Source organism: Catharus ustulatus, chromosome 34, assembly GCF_009819885.2.
Source record: "Catharus ustulatus isolate bCatUst1 chromosome 34, bCatUst1.pri.v2, whole genome shotgun sequence".
NCBI lineage: Eukaryota > Metazoa > Chordata > Aves > Passeriformes > Turdidae > Catharus > Catharus ustulatus.
The window spans coordinates 40,444-60,442 of record NC_046254.1 but is presented as its reverse complement, the minus strand read 5'-3'; the positions used below and the strand labels follow the sequence as shown (position 1 = coordinate 60,442).

The following is a 19,999-nucleotide window of genomic DNA, read 5'->3' as shown; positions in this document are numbered from 1 at the left end:
GCTGGGCCTGTCGCGTGCGGGGTCCCCACCCCAATCCCAATCCCAATCCCAATCCCACCCCAGTCCCACCCCAATCCCAATCCCAATCCCAATCTCAATCCCACCCCAATCCCATCCCACTCCTCACGGTCTCCTCTCCCTGCGCCCGCTGGGCCCGTCGCGCGCGGGGTCCCTGTTCCAATCCCATCCCAATCCCATCCCAATCCCACCCCAAACCCACTCCAATCCCAATCCCAATCCCAATCCCACTCCTCACGGTCTCCTCTCCTTGCGCCCGCTGAGCCCGTCACGCGCGGGGTCCCCGTTCCAATCCCACCCCAATCCCAATCCCAACCTCAATCCCACCCCAATCCCACTCCTCACGGTCTCCTCTCGCGGCGCCCGCTGGGCCCGTCGCGCGCGGGGTCCTGGGCGATGCTCAGCGCGTCCTGGATCGCCGCCAGGAGCCCGCTGCCGCCCTCGCCCCTCAGCGCCGGCCCGAAGCACTCGGGCCTCCGGATCAGCAGCCGCACCACCACGTTGGCGTTCTCCTCCACGCTCTCCCCTGGAAACACCCCAAAAGTCACCCCAAAAATCACCCCAAAATCCCCAAAAACAAACCCAAAAAACCCCAGAATCCTCAGCACAGGGAACCCAGATCAGCAGCCGCACCACCACGTTGGCGTTCTCCTCCACGCTCTCCCCTGGAACCACCCCAAAAATCACCCCAAAAATCACCCCAAAAGTCACAGGGACACCCCAAAATCCCCAAAAACAAACCCACAAAACCCCTAAAACAGGGAACCCTAAATCCCCCAAAACAGGGACCCCAGATCAGCAGCTGCACCCTGAAATTCCCTGAGGGAACGGGACCCCAAAATTCACAGGGACCCCTAAGAGGGACCCCCAAAACACAGACCCACAGGAGAGGACACCTGGGGACACCTGGGGACACCTGGGGTCACCTGAGAGACATCTAGGGACACCTGGGGGACACCTTGGAACACCTGAGGGATACCTGGGGACACCTGAGGGCACCTGAGGGAAACCTGGGGACACCTGGTGCACACCTGGGAACACCTGGGGGACACCAGGGGACACCTGAGGCACACCTGGGGATACCTGGGGACACCTGGGGCATACCTGGGGACTCCTGAGGACACCTGAGGACACCTGAGGGATATCTAGGGACATCTACGGACACCTGGGGACACCTGAGGACACCTGAGGGACACCTGAGGGCACCTGAGGACACCTGAGGGATATCTAGGGACATCTACGGACACCTGGGGACACCTGAGGGACACCTGGGGGACACCTGGGGACCTCTCACCGTTGACAAAGATGGCAAAGTGAAGGAAATCCAGGTAGTGCTGCCAAGGGGGACAAAGGGACTCCCTTGAGGGGACCTGAGGGACACCTGGGGACACCTAGGGGACACCTGGGGATACCTGAGGACACCTGGGGACACCTGGGGATACCTGAGGGACACCTGAGGGATACCTGAGGGAAACCTGGGGACACCTGAGGGATGCCTGGACACACCTGGGGACACCTGAGGGACACCTGGGGGACATCTAGGGACACCTGGGGACACCTGAGGGACACCTGAGCACACCTGGGGGACACCTGGGCACACTTGAGGGACACCTGAGGGACACCTGGGGACCTCTCACCGTTGACAAAGATGACAAAGTGAAAGAAATCCAGGTAGTGTTGCCAGGGGGGACAAAGGGACTCCCTTGAGGGGACACCTGAGGGACACCTGGGGACACCTGAGGGACACCTGGGGACACCTGGGGACCTCTCACCGTTGACGAAGACGGCGAAGCGCAGGAAGTCCAGGTACTTCTCGCCCCCGCAGGGGTTCCAGCCGATGTCGGGGTAGCCCTTGGCCAGCAGCATGGGGCAGCTCTGGAGGCCACAGCTCGCCAGGTACGTCACCACCTGGCACAGGTGGCATCAGGGGACATCAGGGGACAGCAGGGGACAGCAGGTGACAGCAGGGGACAGCAGGGGACAGCAAGGGACAGCGGGGGACACGGAGAGTTCAGGGGTGCAGCAGCGTGGGGCAGCGCTGCAGCGCACAGCTCGCTCACCTGGCACAGGTGAGGGGACAGGGACACACAGGGGACATTGGGGGACAGCAGGGGACAGCAGGGGACAGCAGGGGACATTGGGGTGTCCCCACCTTCTCCAGGTCCTGCTCCTTGAGGGCCAGGGCCAGCTCGTTGTTGTCGATGACCGAGGCGGCCGCCACGTCCAGGGGGGTGGAGCCCTGCATGCCTGGGGGGACACGGGGGGACACAGGTGACAAAGTGAGGGGGCAGAGAGGTCAGGGGGACACAGGTGACAAAGTGGGGGGGGGCAGAGGGGTCAGGGGGACACAGGTGACAAGGTGGGGGGGGCACAGATCATCCCTCAAGGTGTCATCCAGGACCTCCAAGGGGACAGGAAGGGCACAGGGGGTGACAGGGAGGGGACAGGGGTGACACTGAGGGGACAGGGGGTGACAGCAGGGACACAGGGGGGTGACAGGGAGGGGACAGAGGTGACAGGGAGGTGACAGGGACACTCACCCAGCCCGATGCCGCTGTTCTCCAGCAGGTAGCCCAGGTGGGGGTGACACCAGGGACACAGGGGTGACACCAGGGACACAGGGGGTGACAGGGAGGTGACAGGGGTGACAGCAGGACACTCACCCAGGCCGATGCCGCTGTTCTCCTGCAGGTAGCCCAGGTGGGGCTGACACCAGGGACACAGGGGTGACACCAGGGACACAGGAGTGACACCAGGGACACAGGGGTGATACCAGGGGACACAGAGGGTGACAGGGGGATGACAGGGGTGACACCAGGGACACAGGGGTGATACCAGGGACACAAGGGGTGACACCAGGGGCACAGGGGGTGACACCAGGGACACAGAGGGTGACAGGGAGGTGACAGGGGGGTGACAGAGGTGACACCAGGACACTCACCCAGCCCAATGCCGCTGTTCTCCAGCAGGTAGCCCAGATGGGGGTGACAGCAGGGACACAGGGGTGACACCAGGGACACAGGGGGTGACAAGGAGGGGACAGAGGTGACAGGGAGGTGACAGGGACACTCACCCAGCCCAATGCCGCTGTTCTCCAGCAGGTAGCCCAGGTGGGGGTGACACCAGGGACACATGGGTGACACCAGGGACACAGGGGTGACACCAGGGACACAGAGGGTGACAGGGAGGTGACAGAGGTGACACCAGGACACTCACCCAGCCCAATCCCGCTGTTCTCCAGCAGGTAGCCCAGGTGGGGGTGACACCAAGGACACAGAGGTGACACCAGGGACACAGGGGGTGACACCAGGGACACAGGGGGTGACAGGGAGGTGACAGAGGTGACACCAGGACACTCACCCAGCCCAATGCCGCTGTTCTCCAGCAGGTAGCCCAGGTGGGGGTGACACCAGGGACACAGGGGGTGACACCAGGGACACAAGAGGTGACACCAGGGACATGGGGGGGTGACAGCAGGGACACAGGGGGTGACAGGGAGGTGACAGAGGTGACACCAGGACACTCACCCAGCCCGATGCCGCTGTTCTCCAGTAGGTAGCCCAGGTGGGGGTGACACCAGGGGCACAGGGGTGACACCAGGGACACAGAGGGTGACAGGGGGGTGACAGCAGGGACACAGGGGTGACAGGGAGGTGACAGGGACACTCACCCAACCCAATCCCGCTGTTCTCCAGCAGGTAGCCCAGGTGGGGGTGACACCAGGGACACAGGGGTGACACCAGGGACACAAGAGGTGACACCAGGGACCCGGGGGGTGACAGGGAGGTAACAGGGGTGACAGGGAGGTGACAGGGAGGTGACAGGGACACTCACCCAGCCCAATGCCGCTGTTCTCCAGCAGGTAGCCCAGGTGGGGGTGACACCAGGGACACAGGGGTGACAGGGAGGTGACAGGGAGGTGACAGTGGTGACACCAGGACACTCACCCAGCCCGATGCCGCTGTTCTCCAGCAGGTAGCCCAGGTGGGGGTGACACCAGGGACATGGGGGGTGACAGGGAGGTGACAGGGGTGACACCAGGGACACAGAGGGTGACACCAGGGACACAGAGGGTGACAGGGAGGTGACAGGGAGGTGACAGGGAGGTGACAGGGACACTCACCCAGCCCAATGCCGCTGTTCTCCAGCAGGTAGCCCAGGTGGGGGTGACAGTAAGGGACACAGGGGGTGACACCAGGGGCACAGGGGTGACGCCAGGGACACAGAGGGTGACACCAGGGGACACAGGAGGTGACAGGGAGGTGACAGGGGGGTGACAGAGGTGACACCAGGGTCTCACCCAGTCCAATGCCGTTGTTCTCCAGCAGGTAGCCCAGGTGGGAGTGACAGCAGGGACAGAGGGGGTGACAGGGGGGTGACAGGGGTGACACCAGGGACACAGAGGTGACACCAGGGACACAGGGGGTGACAGGGAGGTGACAGAGGTGACACCAGGACACTCACCCAGGCCGATGCTGCTGTTCTCCAGCAGGTAACCCAGGTGGGGGTGACACCAGGGACACAGGGGTGACACCAGGGACCCAGGGGGTGACAGGGAGGTGACAGAGGTGACACCAGGACACTCACCCAGGCCGATGCCGCTGTTCTCCAGCAGGTAGCCCAGGTGGTCGAACATGGAGCGCTGGTTCTGGCGGCTGATGCGGCAGAAGTAGCAGAGGAAGCGGCAGCAGTTCGTCACCATCTTGGGGAACCGGATCTCCTGGGGGGCACGGGGGGGGTCAGGGGGGTCCTGGGGGGTCCCAGGGGGTCCCAGGGGTGGGTGGGGGGCTCACCTTGGACTCGCCGCCGCCCAGCACGCTGACCATCACCTGCATCACCGTCTCGTGCATGCCCAGGGCCCGCATCAGGTTGGGGTGCTGGTAGAACACCTTGTTGTTCATGATGTTCCTGGGGGGACCAGAAACTGGTGTTAACTGGGGTTAACTGGGGTTAACTGGGGGGCTCAGGTGGGATTTGGGGTGTTCAGGTGGGATTTGGGGTGTTCAGGTGGGATTTGAAGGGCTCAGGGGCAGATTTGGGGTGCTCAGGTGGGATTTGGGGGGCTCAGGTGGGATCTGGGGGGCTCAGGTGGGATTTGGGGTGTTGGTAGAACACCTTGTTGTTCGTGATGTTCCTGGGGAGATCAGGAACTGGTGTTAACTGGGGTTAACTGGTGTTAACTGGGGTTAACTGGGGTTAACTGGGGGGCTCAGGTGGGATTTGGGGTGCTGGTAGAACACCTTGTTGTTTATGATGTTCCTGGGGAGATCAGAAACTGGTGTTAACTGGGGTTATCTGGTGTTAACTGGGGTTAACTGGGGTGCTCAGGTGGGATTTGGGGTGCTGGTAGAACACCTTGTTGTTCATGATGTTCCTGGTGGGACCAGGAACTGGTGTTAACTGGGGTTAACTGGGGTTAACTGGTGTTAACTGGGGTTAACTGGTGTTAACTGGGGTTAACTGTGGTGTTCAGGTGGGATTTGGGGTGCTCAGGTGGGATTTGGGGTGCTGGTAGAACACCTTGTTGTTTATGATGTTCCTGGGGAGATCAGAAACTGGGGTTAATTGGGGTTAACTGGGGTTAACTGGGGTGCTCAGGTGGGATTTGAGGGGCTCAGGGGTAGATTTGGGGTGCTCAGGTGGGATTTGGGGTGCTGGTAGAACACCTTGTTGTTCATGATGTTCCTGAGGGGACCAGGAACTGGGGTTAACTGGGGTTAACTGGGGTTAACTGGGGGGTTCAGGTGGAATTTGGGGTGCTCAGGTGGGATTTGGGGTGTTCAGGTGGGATTTGGGGTGCTCAGGTGGGATCTGGGGTGCTGGTAGAACACCTTGTTGTTCATGATGTTCCTGAGGAGATCAGAAACTGGGGTTAACTGGGGTTAACTGGTGTTAACTGGGGTTAACTGGGGTGTTCAGGTGGGATTTGGGGTGCTGGTAGAACACCTTGTTGTTCATGATGTTCCTGGGGGTAACAGGGGTTAACTGGAGTTAACTGAGGTTAACTGGGGGGCTCAGGTGGGATTTGGGGTGCTCAGGTGGGATTTGGGGTGCTGGTAGAACACCTTGCTGTTCATGATGTTCCTGGGGGCACCAGGAACTGGTGTTAACTGAGGTTAACTGGGGGGCTCAGGGGAAGATTTGGGGTGCTCAGGTGGGATTTGGGGGGCTCAGGGGCAGATTTGGGGTGTTCAGGTGGGATCTGGGGTGCTGGTAGAACACCTTGTTGTTCATGATGTTCCTGAGGGGACCAGAAACTGGGGTTAACTGGGGTTAACTGGGGTTAACTGGGGTTAACTGGGGTGTTCAGGGGCAGATTTGGGGTGCTCAGGTGGGATTTGGGGTGCTGGAAGAACACCTTGTTGTTCATGATGTTCCTGGGGAGATCAGAAACTGGGGTTAACTGGGGTTAACTGGTGTTAACTGGTGTTAACTGGGGTTATCTGGGGTTAACTGGGGTTAACTGGGGTGCTCAGGTGGGATCTGGGGGGCTCAGGTGGGATTTGGGGTGCTCAGGGGCAGATTTGGGGTGCTGGTAGAACACCTTGTTGTTTATGATGTTCCTGGGGAGATCAGAAACTGGGGTTATCTGGTGTTAACTGGGGTTAACTGGGGTTAACTGGGGGGCTCAGGTGGGATTTGGGGTGTTCAGGTGGGATCTGGGGGGCTCAGGTGGGATTTGGGGTGTTCAGGTGGGATTTGGGGTGCTCAGGTGGAATCTGGGGTGCTGGTAGAACACCTTGTTGTTCATGATGTTCCTGGGGGCACCAGGGGTTAACTGGGGTTAACTGGGGGTTCCTCAGAGGCAGATTTGGGGTGCTGGAAGGGGACAAAGGTGACACAGGTGACACAGGTGCCACAGGTGCCACAGAGCCCCCCTCACCCGATGCTCTGGATCATGAGGTTCTCCTCCTCGGGGCCCAGGGGTGACACAGGGTGACACAGTGGTTACACAATGATGACACAGGTGACACAGGTGACACACAGGTGACACAGGTGACACAGGTGACACAGGTGCCACAGAGCTCCCCTCACCCGATGCTCTGGATCATGAGGTTCTCCTCCTTGGGGCCCAGGGGTGACACAAAGGTAACACAGGGTGATACAATGACAGAGCAGTTACACAAGGGTTACACAGGTAACACAAAGGTGACACAGGGTGACACATAGGTGACACAGGTGCCACAGGGCCCCCCTCACCCAATGCTCTGGATCATGAGGTTCTCCTCCTCGGGGCCCAGGGGTGACACAAAGGTAACACGGAGTGACACAATGATGACACAGCAGTTACACAATGATGACACAGGTGGCACAGGTGACACACAGGTGACACACAGGTGACACAGGTGACACACAGGTGTCACACAGCCCCCCTCACCCGATGCTCTGGATCATGAGGTTCTCCTCCTCGGGGCCCAGGGGTGACACAGGGTGACACAATGATGACACAGCCGTAACACAAAGGTAACACAGGGTGACACAATGATGACACAGCAGTTACACAGGTGACACAGGTGACACACAGGTGTCACACAGCCCCCCTCACCCGATGCTCTGGATCATGAGGTTCTCCTCCTCGGGGCCCATCTGCACGATGAGCAGCGAGCGGATCTGGCCCAGGCACTCGAGCAGGGCCGTGGTGTCGGCCACCGAGGCGGCGCTGATGGCGTAGGCCTTGGGCAGGGCGCGGCCCAGCTCGCCCAGCGCGTCGTACTGCCGGTGCAGCAGGCTGAACATGGCCCTGACCAGGGCCGGGCTCTGGATGAACGATTCCTGCGCCCAGTGCACCATGGTCTGGGAAATCAGCTCCTGCAGGGTGCCTGGGGACAGGGACAGGGACATCAGAGAGATCAGGGACATTGGGGACATTGGGGACACAGGGATTCATGCGCCCAGTGCACCATGGTCTGCGAGATCAGCTCCTGCAGGGTGCCTGGGGACAGGGACAGGGACATCAGGGACATCAGTGACATTGGGGACACAGGGATTCCTGCAACCAGTGCACCATGGTCTGGGAAATCAGCTCCTGAAGAGTGCCTGGGGACAGGGACAGGGACATCAGTGACATTGGGGACATCAGAGAGATCAGTGACATTGGGGACATTGGGGACACAGTGATTCCTGCGCCCAGTGCACCATGGTCTGGGAAATCAGCTCCTGGAGAGTGCCTGGGGACAGGGACAGCAGAGAGATCAGTGATACTGGGCACACTGGGGACATCAGAGATATCAGAGAGATCAGAGAGATCTGTGACATTGGGGACATTGGGGACACAGGGATTCCTGCGCCCAGTGCACCATGGTCTGCAAGATCAGCTCCTGGAGGGTGCCTGGGGACAGGGACAGGGACACTGGGGACATCAGAGATCAGAGAGATCATAGGGGACACAGGGATTCCTGCGCCCAGTGCACCATGGTCTGCGAGATCAGCTCCTGGAGGGTGCCTGGGGACAGGGACAGGGACAGCAGGGACATCAGAGAGATCAGTGACATTGGGGACACAGGGATTCCTGCGCCCAGTGCACCATGGTCTGCGAGATCATCTCCTGGAGAGTGCCTGGGGACAGGGACAGGGACATTGGGGACATCGGTGACATTGGGGACACAGGGGACATCAGAGAGATCAGGGACATTGGGGACATTGGGGACACAGGGATTCCTGCGCCCAGTGCACCATGGTCTGCGAGATCAGCTCCTGCAGGGTGTCTGGGGACAGGGACAGCAGTGACACTGGGGACATCAGAGAGATCAGGGACACTGGGGACAGCAGGGACATCAGGGACATTGAGGACACAGGGATTCCTGCGCCCAGTGCACCATGGTCTGCGAGATCAGCTCCTGCAGGGTGCCTGGGGACAGGGACAGGGACAAGGACATTGGGGACATCAGAGATCAGAGAGATCAGAGAGATCAGGGACATTGGGGACATTGGGGACACAGGGATTCATGCGCCCAGTGCACCATGGTCTGGGAAATCAGCTCCTGCAGGGTGCCTGGGGACAGGGACAGGGACATTGGGGACATCAGAGATCAGAGAGATCAGGGACATTGGGGACACAGGGATCCTGCGCCCAGTGCACCATGGTCTGGGAGATCAGCTCCTGCAGGGTGCCTGGGGACAGGGACAGGGACACTGGGGACATCAGTGACATTGGGGACATCAGAGAGATCAGAGAGTACAGAGAGATCAGAGAGATCAGTGACATTGGGGACACAGTGACTCCTGTGCCCAGTGCACCATGGTCTGCGAGATCAGCTCCTGCAGGGTGCCTGGGGACAGGGACAGGGACACTGGGGACATTGGGGACACAGGGATTCCTGCGCCCAGTGCACCATGGTCTGGGAAATCAGCTCCTTCAGAGTGCCTGGGGACAGGGACAGGGACATCAGAGAGATCAGAGACATCAGAGACATCAGAGACATCAGAGACATCAGAGAGATCAGTGACATTGGGGACATTGGGGACACAGGGATTCCTGCGCCCAGTGCACCATGGTCTGCGAGATCAGCTCCTGGAGAGTGCCTAGGGACAGGGACAGGGACATTGGGGACATCAGAGATCAGAGAGATCAGAGAGATCAGAGAGATCAGGGACATTGGGGACACAGGGATTCCTGCGCCCAGTGCACCATGGTCTGGGAAATCAGCTCCTGGAGGGTGCCTGGGGGCAGCAGGGACAGCAGGGACATCAGATCAGGGACATTGGGGACACAGGGATTCCTGCGCCCAGTGCGCCATGGTCTGTGAAATCAGGTCCTGGAGGGTGCCTGGGGACAGAGACAGGGACATTGGGGACATCAGTGACATTGGGGACATCAGTGACATTGGGGACATCAGAGATCAGAGAGATCATTGGGGACACAGGGATTCCTGCGCCCAGTGCACCATGGTCTGAGAGATCAGCTACTGGAGAGTGCCTGGGGACAGCAGGGACAGCAGGGACATCAGAGAGATCAGAGACATTGGGGACATTGGGGACACAGGGATTCCTGCGCCCAGTGCACCATGGTCTGCGAGATCAGCTCCTGCAGGGTGCCTGGGGACAGGGACATTGGGGACATCAGGGACATCAGTGACATTGGGGACATCAGAGAGATCAGAGAGTACAGAGAGATCAGAGAGATCAGGGACATTGGGGACATTGGGGACATCAGAGATCAGAGAGATCAGAGAGATCAGAGAGTACAGAGAGATCAGAGAGATCAGGGACATTGGGGACACAGGGATTCCTGTGCCCAGTGCACCATGGTCTGGGAGATCAGCTCCTGCAGGGTGCCTGGGGACAGGGACAGGGACATCAGGGACATTGGGGACATCAGTGACATTGGGGACACAGGGATTCCTGTGCCCAGTGCACCATGGTCTGCGAGATCAGCTCCTGCAGGGTGCCTGGGGACACGGACAGGGACATTGGGGACATCAGAGAGATCAGAGAGATCAGGGACATTGGGGACATCGGGGACACAGGGATTCCTGCGCCCAGTGCACCATGGTCTGCGAGATCAGCTCCTGGAGAGTGCCTGGGGACAGGGACAGGGACATTGGGGACATCAGAGATCAGAGAGATCAGAGAGATCAGAGAGATCAGAGAGATCAGGGACATTGGGGACATTGGGGACACAGGGATTCCTGCGCCCAGTGCACCATGGTCTGCGAGATCAGCTCCTGCAGGGTGCCTGGGGACATTGGGGACATCAGGGACATCAGTGACATTGGGGACATTTGAGACACAAGTATTCCTGTGCCCAGTGCACCATGGTCTGCGAGATCAGCTCCTGGAGAGTGCCTGGGGACAGGGACAGGGACATCAGAGAGATCAGGGACATTGGGGACATTGGGGACACAGGGATTCCTGCGCCCAGTGCACCATGGTCTGCGAGATCAGCTCCTGGAGGGTGCCTGGGGACAGGGACAGGGACATTGGGGACATCAGTGACATTGGGGACACTGGGGACATCAGAGAGATCAGGGACATTGGGGACATTGGGGACACAGGGATTCCTGTGCCCAGTGCACCATGGTCTGCGAGATCAGCTCCTGCAGGGTGCCTGGGGACATTGGGGACATCAGGGACATCAGGGACATTGGGGACATCAGTGACATTGGGGACACAGGGATTCCTGCGCCCAGTGCACCATGGTCTGCGAGATCAGCTCCTGGAGAGTGCCTGGGGACAGGGACAGCAGTGACACTGGGGACATCAGAGAGATCAGGGACATTGGGGACATTGGGGACACAGGGATTCCTGTGCCCAGTGCACCATGGTCTGCGAGATCAGCTCCTGGAGAGTGCCTGGGGACAGGGACAGGGACATCAGTGACACCGGGGACACTGGGGACATCAGTGACATTGGGGACACAGGGATTCCTGTGCCCAGTGCACCATGGTCTGTGAAATCAGGTCCTGGAGGGTGCCTGGGGACAGGGACAGGGACATTGGGGACATCAGAGATCAGAGAGATCAGAGAGATCAGTGACATTGGGGACATTGGGGACACAGTGATTCCTGTGCCCAGTGCACCATGGTCTGGGAAATCAGCTCCTGGAGGGTGCCTGGGGACAGCGGGGACAGCAGGGACATTGGGGACATCAGTGACATTGGGGACACTGGGGACATCAGAGAGATCAGGGACATTGGGGACATTGGGGACACAGGGATTCCTGCGCCCAGTGCACCATGGTCTGGGAAATCAGCTCCTTCAGAGTGCCTGGGGACAGGGACAGGGACATCAGGGACATCAGTGACATTGGGGACATCAGAGAGATCAGGGACACTGGGGACAATGTGACAATGGGGACATTGGGGGACATCGGTGCCACCCGTGCCCAGCTCCCCATCCCTGCCACGTCACCTCCAGCATCACCCGGCACAGGTGCCACACACCCTGCGTGCCACCTCGAGGACACTCTGTGTCCCCGAATGTCCCTGTCCCCCCCCATCCCCTGTCCCTGTCCCTGTCCCTGTCCCTGTCCCTGTCCCCTCCTCACTGGGCACCGGGGGCTCCTCGGGGGGCGTCTCCTCCTCCTTCGGGGGTCCCCGGACCCCGACCACCTTCTGCACCAGCCCCAGCAGCCTCTGCCTCAGCGACGCCTCCTCCTCCTCCTCCTCTTCCTCCTCCTGCAGCTCGATGCCTGAGGGGACAGAGGGGTGTCACAGGGGTGTCACCATGTCCCCATCATGTCCCCATCATGTCCCCATCATGTCCCCATCATGTCCCCAAGGGGAGTCCCAGGGGGGATTTGGGGTCCCAAATTTGGGGTCGCCATGCCCTGGAGGGGTCCCTGTTCCTGTGGGGATTCCCCAGTTCCCCTGGGGGTGTCCCCAAGTTCTGGGGGTGTCCCCAAGCCCAGAGGATTGTCCCCAAGCCCAGAGGATTGTCCCCTAGCCCAGAGGATTGTCCCCAAACCCAGAGGATTGTCCCCAAGCCCCTGAGGGTGTCCCCATGCCCTTGGGATTGTTCCCACACCCCTGGGATTGTCCCCAAGCCCCTGAGGGTGTCCCCAAGCCCAGGGGACTGTCCCCATGCCCTTGGGATTGTCCCCAAGCCCGTGAGGGTGTCCCCAAGTCCCTGAGGGTGTCCCCACACCCCTAGGATTGTCCCCAAGCCCAAAGGATTGTCCCCAAGCCCCTGAGGGTGTCCCCATGCCCTTGGGATTGTCCCCAAGCCCCTGAGGGTGTCCCCAAGTCCAGGAGATTGTCCCCAAGCGCAGAGGATTGTCCCCACACCCCTGGGATTGTCCCCAAATTCTCGGGGTGTCCCCACACCCAGAGGATTGTCCCCAAGTCCAGGGGATTGTCCCCAAGCCCAGAGGATTGTCCCCACACCCTGGGGGATTGTCCCCACACCCAGGGCATTGTCCCCAAGCCCCAGGGGACTGTCCCCACACCCAGGGCATTGTCCCCAAGCCCCAGGGGACTGTCCCCACACCCCTGGAATTGTCCCCACACCCCTGGGATTGTCCCCAAGCCCAGAGGACTGTCCCCACACCCCGGGACTGTCCCTGTCCCCCCCTCACCGCAGTGGGCCAGCAGGTCATTGTGGAAGTCCAGCAGCTCGTCCCGGATGTCCCCAGGCACGGGACACTCCTCATCCTCAGCCCCGGCCTTGTACTGCATCAGCATGTTGATCTGGGGACAGGGACAGGGACAGGGACAGGGGACAGGGACAGGGACAGGGGACACAGGGACACGAGGTCAGTGGGACCATGCTGCCCCAGTACATCCCTCACACGCGTCCCTGTGTGCCCCAAATGTCCCTGTGTCCCCCCACGTGTGCCCCAAATGTCCCTGTGTCTCCCCCAAATGTCCCCATATGCCCCTCATGTCCCTGTGTGCCCCAAATGTCCCTGTGTCCCCCTCACACATCCCTGTGTCCCCAGGCTGCCCCTGCAGTGTCCCCACTCTATCTCTACACAGTCCCCCTGCTGTCCCCCCTCTGTCCCACGTTATCCTCACATTACCCCCACAATGTCCCTGCAGTGTCCCCACTCCGTCCCCTTGCTGTCCCCTCTCTGTCCCCATGTTATCCCCATGTTATCCCCATGTTATCCCCATGTTATCCCCACAATGTCCCTGCACTGTCCCCCCTTTGTCTCTCCTCTGTTCCCCTGCTGTCCCCATGTTATCCCCACGTTATCCCCACATTATCCCCAAAATGTCTCTGCAATGTCCCCACATTATCCCCACAATGTCCCTGTAATGTCCCCACATTATCTCCACACTGTCCCTGCAGTGTCCCCACATTATCCCCACAATGTCCCTGCAATGTCCCCATGTTATCCCCACAATGTCCCCACACTGTCCCCATGTTATCCCCACAATGTCCCTGCAATGTCCCCACATTTTCACCCTGCTGTCCCACCTCTGTCCCACATTATCCCCACAATGTCCCTGCCATGTCCCCATGTTATCACCCTGCTGTCCCTCCTCTGTCCCCACGTTATCCCCACAATGTTCCTGCAATGTCCCCACATTATCCACACAATGTCCCTGCAATGTCCCCCCTCTGTCCCCATGTTATCCCCGCACTGTTCCCACACTGTCCACATGTTATCCCTGCACTGTCCCCACATTATCCCCACAATGTCCCCCCCGTGTCCCCACCTGTTCCTGCGGCGGGGAGCGGAACTCCCGCGTCCTTCGCGCCGTCTCCGCGGCCGTCATGGTCAGAGCGCGCATCAGGCGCCCGTAGCGGCGCCGCTGGTCCCGCTGCAGCCGCTGCACGTGGCGCTCCGAGAACGCCACGATGGCCTCGACGCGGTGCTGCAGCTCCCGCTCGCACAGGTGCTGCAGCAGGTGGCACATCTGGGGGACACGGGGACACGGGGACATCAGGGACATCGGGGACACAGGGACCCCGACGCGGTGCTGCAGCTCCCGCTCGCACAGGTGCTGCAGCAGGTGGCACATCTGGGGACACGGGGACATTGGGAACATTGAGGGGCATTGGGGGGACATTGGGGATATCAGAGACACAGGGGATATCAGGGACATTGGGGACACTGGGGACATTGGGGATATTGAGTGGTATTGGGGATATCAGGGACATTGGGGACATGGGGACATGGGGGACACTGGGGACATTGGGATCACAGGGACCCCGACGCGGTGCTGCAGCTCCCGCTCGCACAGGTGCTGCAGCAGGTGGCACATCTGGGGACACGGGGACATGGGGACATTGGGGACACAGGGACCCCGACGCGGTGCTGCAGCTCCCGCTCGCACAGGTGCTGCAGCAGGTGGCACATCTGGGGACACAGGGACACGGGGACATCAGGGACATCAGGGACATGGGGACCCCGACGCGGTGCTGCAGCTCCCGCTCGCACAGGTGCTGCAGCAGGTGGCACATCTGGGGACACGGGGACATTGGGGACATTGGGGACATCAGGGACATGGGGGATATCAGGGACACGAGGACACTGGGGACATTGGGGATATCAGGGACACTGGGGACATTGGGGACATCGGGGATATTGAGGGGTATTGGGGATATCGGGGACATTGGGGACATGGGGACATTGGGCACACTGGGGACACAGGGGACATTGGGATCACAGGGACCCCGATGCGGTGCTGCAGCTCCCGCTTGCACAGGTGCTGCAGCAGGTGGTACATCTGGGGACACTGGGGACATCAGGGACATGGGGACCCCGACGCGGTGCTGCAGCTCCCGCTCGCACAGGTGCTGCAGCAGGTGGCACATCTGGGGACACGGGGACATTGGGGATATCAGGGACATCAGGGGGACATTGTGGGAACATGGGGGATATCAGGGACACAGGGACATTGGGGACACTGGGGATATCAGGGACACTGGGGATATCAGGGACATTGGGGACACTGGGACCCCGACGTGGTGCTGCAGCAGGTGGCACATCTGGGGGACACGGGGACACTGGGGACACTGGGGACATTGAGGTCACAGGGACATTGGGGACACAGGGACCCCGACGCAGTGCTGCAGCTCCCACTCGCACAGGTGCTGCAGCAGGTGGCACATCTGGGGGACACGGGGACATTGAGGGGACATTGAGGGGCATTGGGGGTCATTGGGGACATCAGGAACACTGGGGACATTGGGGACACGAGGGACATGAGGGACATGGGGGCACTGGGAGCATTGGAAGGAGGTTGGGGACATCTTGGGGACACAAAGGTACCAGGGAGGGGACCCAGGGACCCCAGAGAGGGGACACAGGGACCCCAGGGAGGGGACCCAGGGACCCCAGGACCCCTCCCCGGCGTCCCCAGCTCCTCCCTCACCTGCAGCTTGACCGACTCCGGCAGCTTCATCTGCAGCAGCCCCTCCTCCAGCTCTTCCTCCTCCTCCTTCTCCTCCTCCTCCTCCTCGTGCTGCCCCTCCCCGGCCTCCATGGCCTTCGTCCTCCGCGCCTCCTCCTCATCCTCCTCCTCCTCCTCCATCTCTCCAGCCTCGATGGCCTTCCTCCTCCTCACTTCCTCCTCCTCCTCTTCCTCCTCCATCTCTCCGGCCTCGATCGCCTTTTCCCTCCTAGCCTCCTCATCCTCCTCCTCCTCCTCTCCAGCCTCGATGGCCTTCATCTCCTCCTCCTCCTCCTCCTCCTCATGTCCATCCCTCCGCCCGTCCCCGAACACGCGGGGCTCGATCATCCTCAGCACCCTCCTGACGTCATCGTCGCCCAGCGCTCCCACCGCCAGCAGCGCCGACACCAGTTTGAGCACGGGCACCAACTGGAACTCCACGCTGCCCCCCACGGGGTCCCGCGCGTGGGGACCCCCTCCGGCCACGGCCTCGGCCAACATCCGCATGGCCTTGGCGCCCAGCTCGTCCAGCGGGATGGCCGGGCTGAGCGGCGCCCGCCCGCCGCCGCCGGCCGCGCGGATGAAGCACGGCTCCGAGAAATGGGGCTGGGGTCTCAGGCACGCGCTGGGCCCCACGCCCGGCGGGCCGGGGCAGCGGCCGCCGCCGGGGAAGAGCGCGATGGCGCGCGTGGCCTCGGCGATGGGCACGATGAACTCGGCGCTCATGGAGGAGCGCGCGCGCTGCGCCGCATCCAGGTGCATGGCCAGCAGCAGGTCGTAGTAGCCGGCGCGCAGCGGGCCCGGCAGCTCGGGGCTCTCGATGGCGAAGAGCAGCTGCGCCTGGTCCACGTGGCTGCAGAGCGCGTGCGCCACGCGGTTGTTGCCCAGCGCGCACACGGCGCAGTACAGGCGCAGCGTGTGGCACTGGAACTGCAGCAGGTCCTCGCGCTCCCACAGCTCCAGGATGTCGATGCACCTGGGGGAAGGGAGGGGTCAGGGGGGACAGGTGGGGAGGGACAGGTGGGGTGGGACAGGTGAGGAGGGGGCACCTGGGGTGGGACACCTGGGGTGGGACAGGTGGGGAGGGACACCTGGGGAGGGACACCTGGGGTGGGACACCTGGGGAGGGACACCTGGGGTGGGACACCTGGGGAGGGACACCTGGGCTGGGGCTGGGTGGGCCTGGGTGTGTCCCTAATGTCCTTGGGTGTGTCCCTGGGTGTGTCCCTGGGTGTCTCCAGGTGTGCCTGGATGTGGCCCTGGGTGTGTCCCTGGCTGTGGCCCTAGGTGTGTTCCTAATGTCCCTGGGTGTGGCCCTGGGTGTGTCCCTAATGTCCCTGGCTGTGTCCAGGTGTGCCCAGGTGTGGCCCTGGGTGTGTCCCTGGCTGTGGCCCTAGGTGTGTTCCTAATGTCCCTGGGTGTGTCCCTGGCTGTGGCCCTAGGTGTGTTCCTAATGTCCCTGGGTGTGTCCCTGGCTGTGGCCCTAGGTGTGTTCCTAATGTCCCTGGGTGTGGCCCTGGGTGTGGCCCTGGGTGTGGCCCTAATGCCCTTGGGTGTGTCCCTAATGTCGTGTCCCTGGGTGTCTCCAGGTGTGCCCAGGTGTGCCATGACTGTCGCCAGGCATGCCTGGGTGTGCCCTGGGTGTGTCTCTAATGTCCCTGGGTGTGTTCCTAATGTCCCTGGGTATGTCCTTGGTGTGTCCTGGGTGTGTCCCTAATGTCCCTGGCTGTGCACTGTGTGTGGCCCTAATGTCCCTGTCTGTCTCTGGCTGTTCCCAGGTGTGTCCCAGGTGTGTCCCCAGCTGTCCCCAGCTGTCCCCAGGTGTGTCCCAGGTGCGCTCACCTGTCCTCCTCGGGGATGTGCAGCGCCATCATCTGCAGGGGCTGGCTGCACTCCACGGCCCAGCCCTGGCACTCTCGGTGCCCAGGTGTGCCCAGGTGTGCTCAGGTGTCCCCAGGTGTCCCCAGGTGTGCCCTGGTGTGTCCTGTCTGTGTCCTGGCTGTCTCTGTCTGTCCCCAGGTGTCCCCAGGTGTGTCCCAGCTGTCCCTAGGTGTATCTCAGGTGTGTCCTGTCTGTGCCCTGGGTGTCTCTGGCTGTCCCCAGCTGCCCCCAGGTGTCCCAGGTGTGCTCAGGTGTCCCCAGGTGTCCCCAGCTGTCCCCAGGTGCGCTCACCTGTCCTCCTCGGGGATGTGCAGCGCCATCATCTGCAGGGGCTGGCTGCACTCCACGGCCCAGCCCTGGCGCTCTGTCCCCAGCTGTCCCCAGGTGTCCCAGGTGTCCCAGGTGTCCCCAGCTGTCCCCAGCTGTCCCCAGCTGTCCCCAGGTGCGCTCACCTGTCCTCCTCGGGGATGTGCAGCGCCATCATCTGCAGGGGCTGGCTGCACTCCACGGCCCAGCCCTGGCGCTCGCCCAGCCGGGCGCTCTCCGTGCCCAGGTACTCCGTGGGCATCCTGCTCCAGGTGACCGGGCTCAGGTGCTGGATCACCAACCTGGGCGGGCACTGCGGGGCCGGGTTCTGCCGCTCGCTGCTGAACATGGCGGCCGAGATGGGCATGATGTTCTGCGGGGAAATTAAATTATAAATAAAGTTATAAATGAAATTATAAATGAAATTATAAATGAAATTATAATATAAAATATATAACAGAATTATATTCTGGGGGGAAATAAAATTATAAATAAAATTATAAATAAAATTATAATATCATATATAAAACAGAATGATGTTCTGGGGGGGAAATAAAATTATACATTATATTATAATATAATAGAATGACATTTTGGGGGGAAATAAAATTATAAATAAAGTTATAAATAAAATTATAATATATATAACAGAATGATGTTCTGGAGGGAAATAAAATTATAAATTAAATTATAATATATAGAACAGAATGATGTTCTGGGGGAAAATAAAATTATAAATAAAAGTTTAAATGAAATTATAATATAATATATATAACAGAATGATGTTCTGGGGGGAAATAAAATTATAAATAAAGTTATAAATAAAATTAAAATATAATATATATAACAGAATGATGTTCTGGGGGGGAAATAAAATTATAAATATATAATATAATATAACAGAATGATGTTCTGGGGGATGCAAAATAAAATTATAAATAAAATTATAATATAATATATATATAACAGAATGATGTTCTGGGGCGGAAGTTAAATTAAAAATATAATATAATATAATATATATAACAGAATGATGTTCTGGGGGAGAAATAAAATTATAAATAAAATCATAAATAAAATTATAGTATAATATATATAACAGAATGATTTTCTGGGGGATGCAAAATAAAACTATAAATATAATATAACAGAATGATGTTCTGGGGGGGAAATAAAATTATAAATAAAAGTATAAATAAAACTATAAATGAAATTATAAATAAAACTATAATATAATATATATAACAGAATGATGTTCTGGGGGGGAAATAAAATTATAAATAAAGTTATAAATAAAATTATAATATATATATAACAGAATGATGTTCTGAGGGGAGAAGTTAAATTAAAAATATAATATAATATAGTATATATAACAGAATGATGTTCTGGGGGAAAATAAAATTATAAATAAAATTATAAATAAACTTATAATATAATATATATAACAATGATATTCTGGGGGAATGCAAAATAAAATTATAAATATAATATAATATAACAGAATGATGTTCTGGGGGAATGGAAAATAAAGTTATACCTATATAAAATATATATAATATAGCATATAGAACAGAATGATGGTCTGGGGGAATGGAAAATAAAATTATAAATATAATATATAAAATACAACTTATATAACAGAATGATGTTCTGGGGGAATGCAAAATACAATTATACATGTATGAAATATATATAATATAGCATATATAACAGAATGATGTTCTGGGGCAGGTGAGGGAATGCAAAATAAAACAAAATAAAATTAAGTAAAATAAAATAAAGTACAATAAAACAAAATAAAATAAAGTGAAATACAATAAAGTATAATTAAACACCAAAACTGCCACGGGATTTGCCCTCACCTTGAGCTTGCCCAGCTCGAACTGCAGCACGTTCTGCGTCGTGGGCTGAACGAAAACCGCCGGGAACAGCTTGGTGTTGGGCTCCACCTGGGGGGGATTGGGCTGTGAGACCCCAGGGTGGGCTGGGAACCCCAAAATCCTGGGGGG

General features: G+C 58.5%; 1 protein-coding gene across 1 annotated transcript in view; it reads right to left on the bottom strand.

Moving 5' to 3' along the window:
* RYR1 (ryanodine receptor 1) overlaps positions 1–19,999 on the bottom strand; it is a gene marked incomplete at its 5' end in the record, with an annotated part of 115,149 nt that overhangs the window by 54,791 nt on the left and 40,359 nt on the right. Inside the window, 13 exon segments of the mRNA XM_033083988.1 lie at positions 364–544; positions 1,791–1,926; positions 2,171–2,265; positions 4,606–4,738; positions 4,812–4,926; positions 7,565–7,838; positions 12,005–12,148; positions 13,034–13,145; positions 14,121–14,321; positions 15,783–15,866; positions 15,975–16,776; positions 18,134–18,360; positions 19,853–19,939. Of these exon segments, the coding sequence (XP_032939879.1) occupies positions 364–544; positions 1,791–1,926; positions 2,171–2,265; positions 4,606–4,738; positions 4,812–4,926; positions 7,565–7,838; positions 12,005–12,148; positions 13,034–13,145; positions 14,121–14,321; positions 15,783–15,866; positions 15,975–16,776; positions 18,134–18,360; positions 19,853–19,939 (2,591 nt within the window).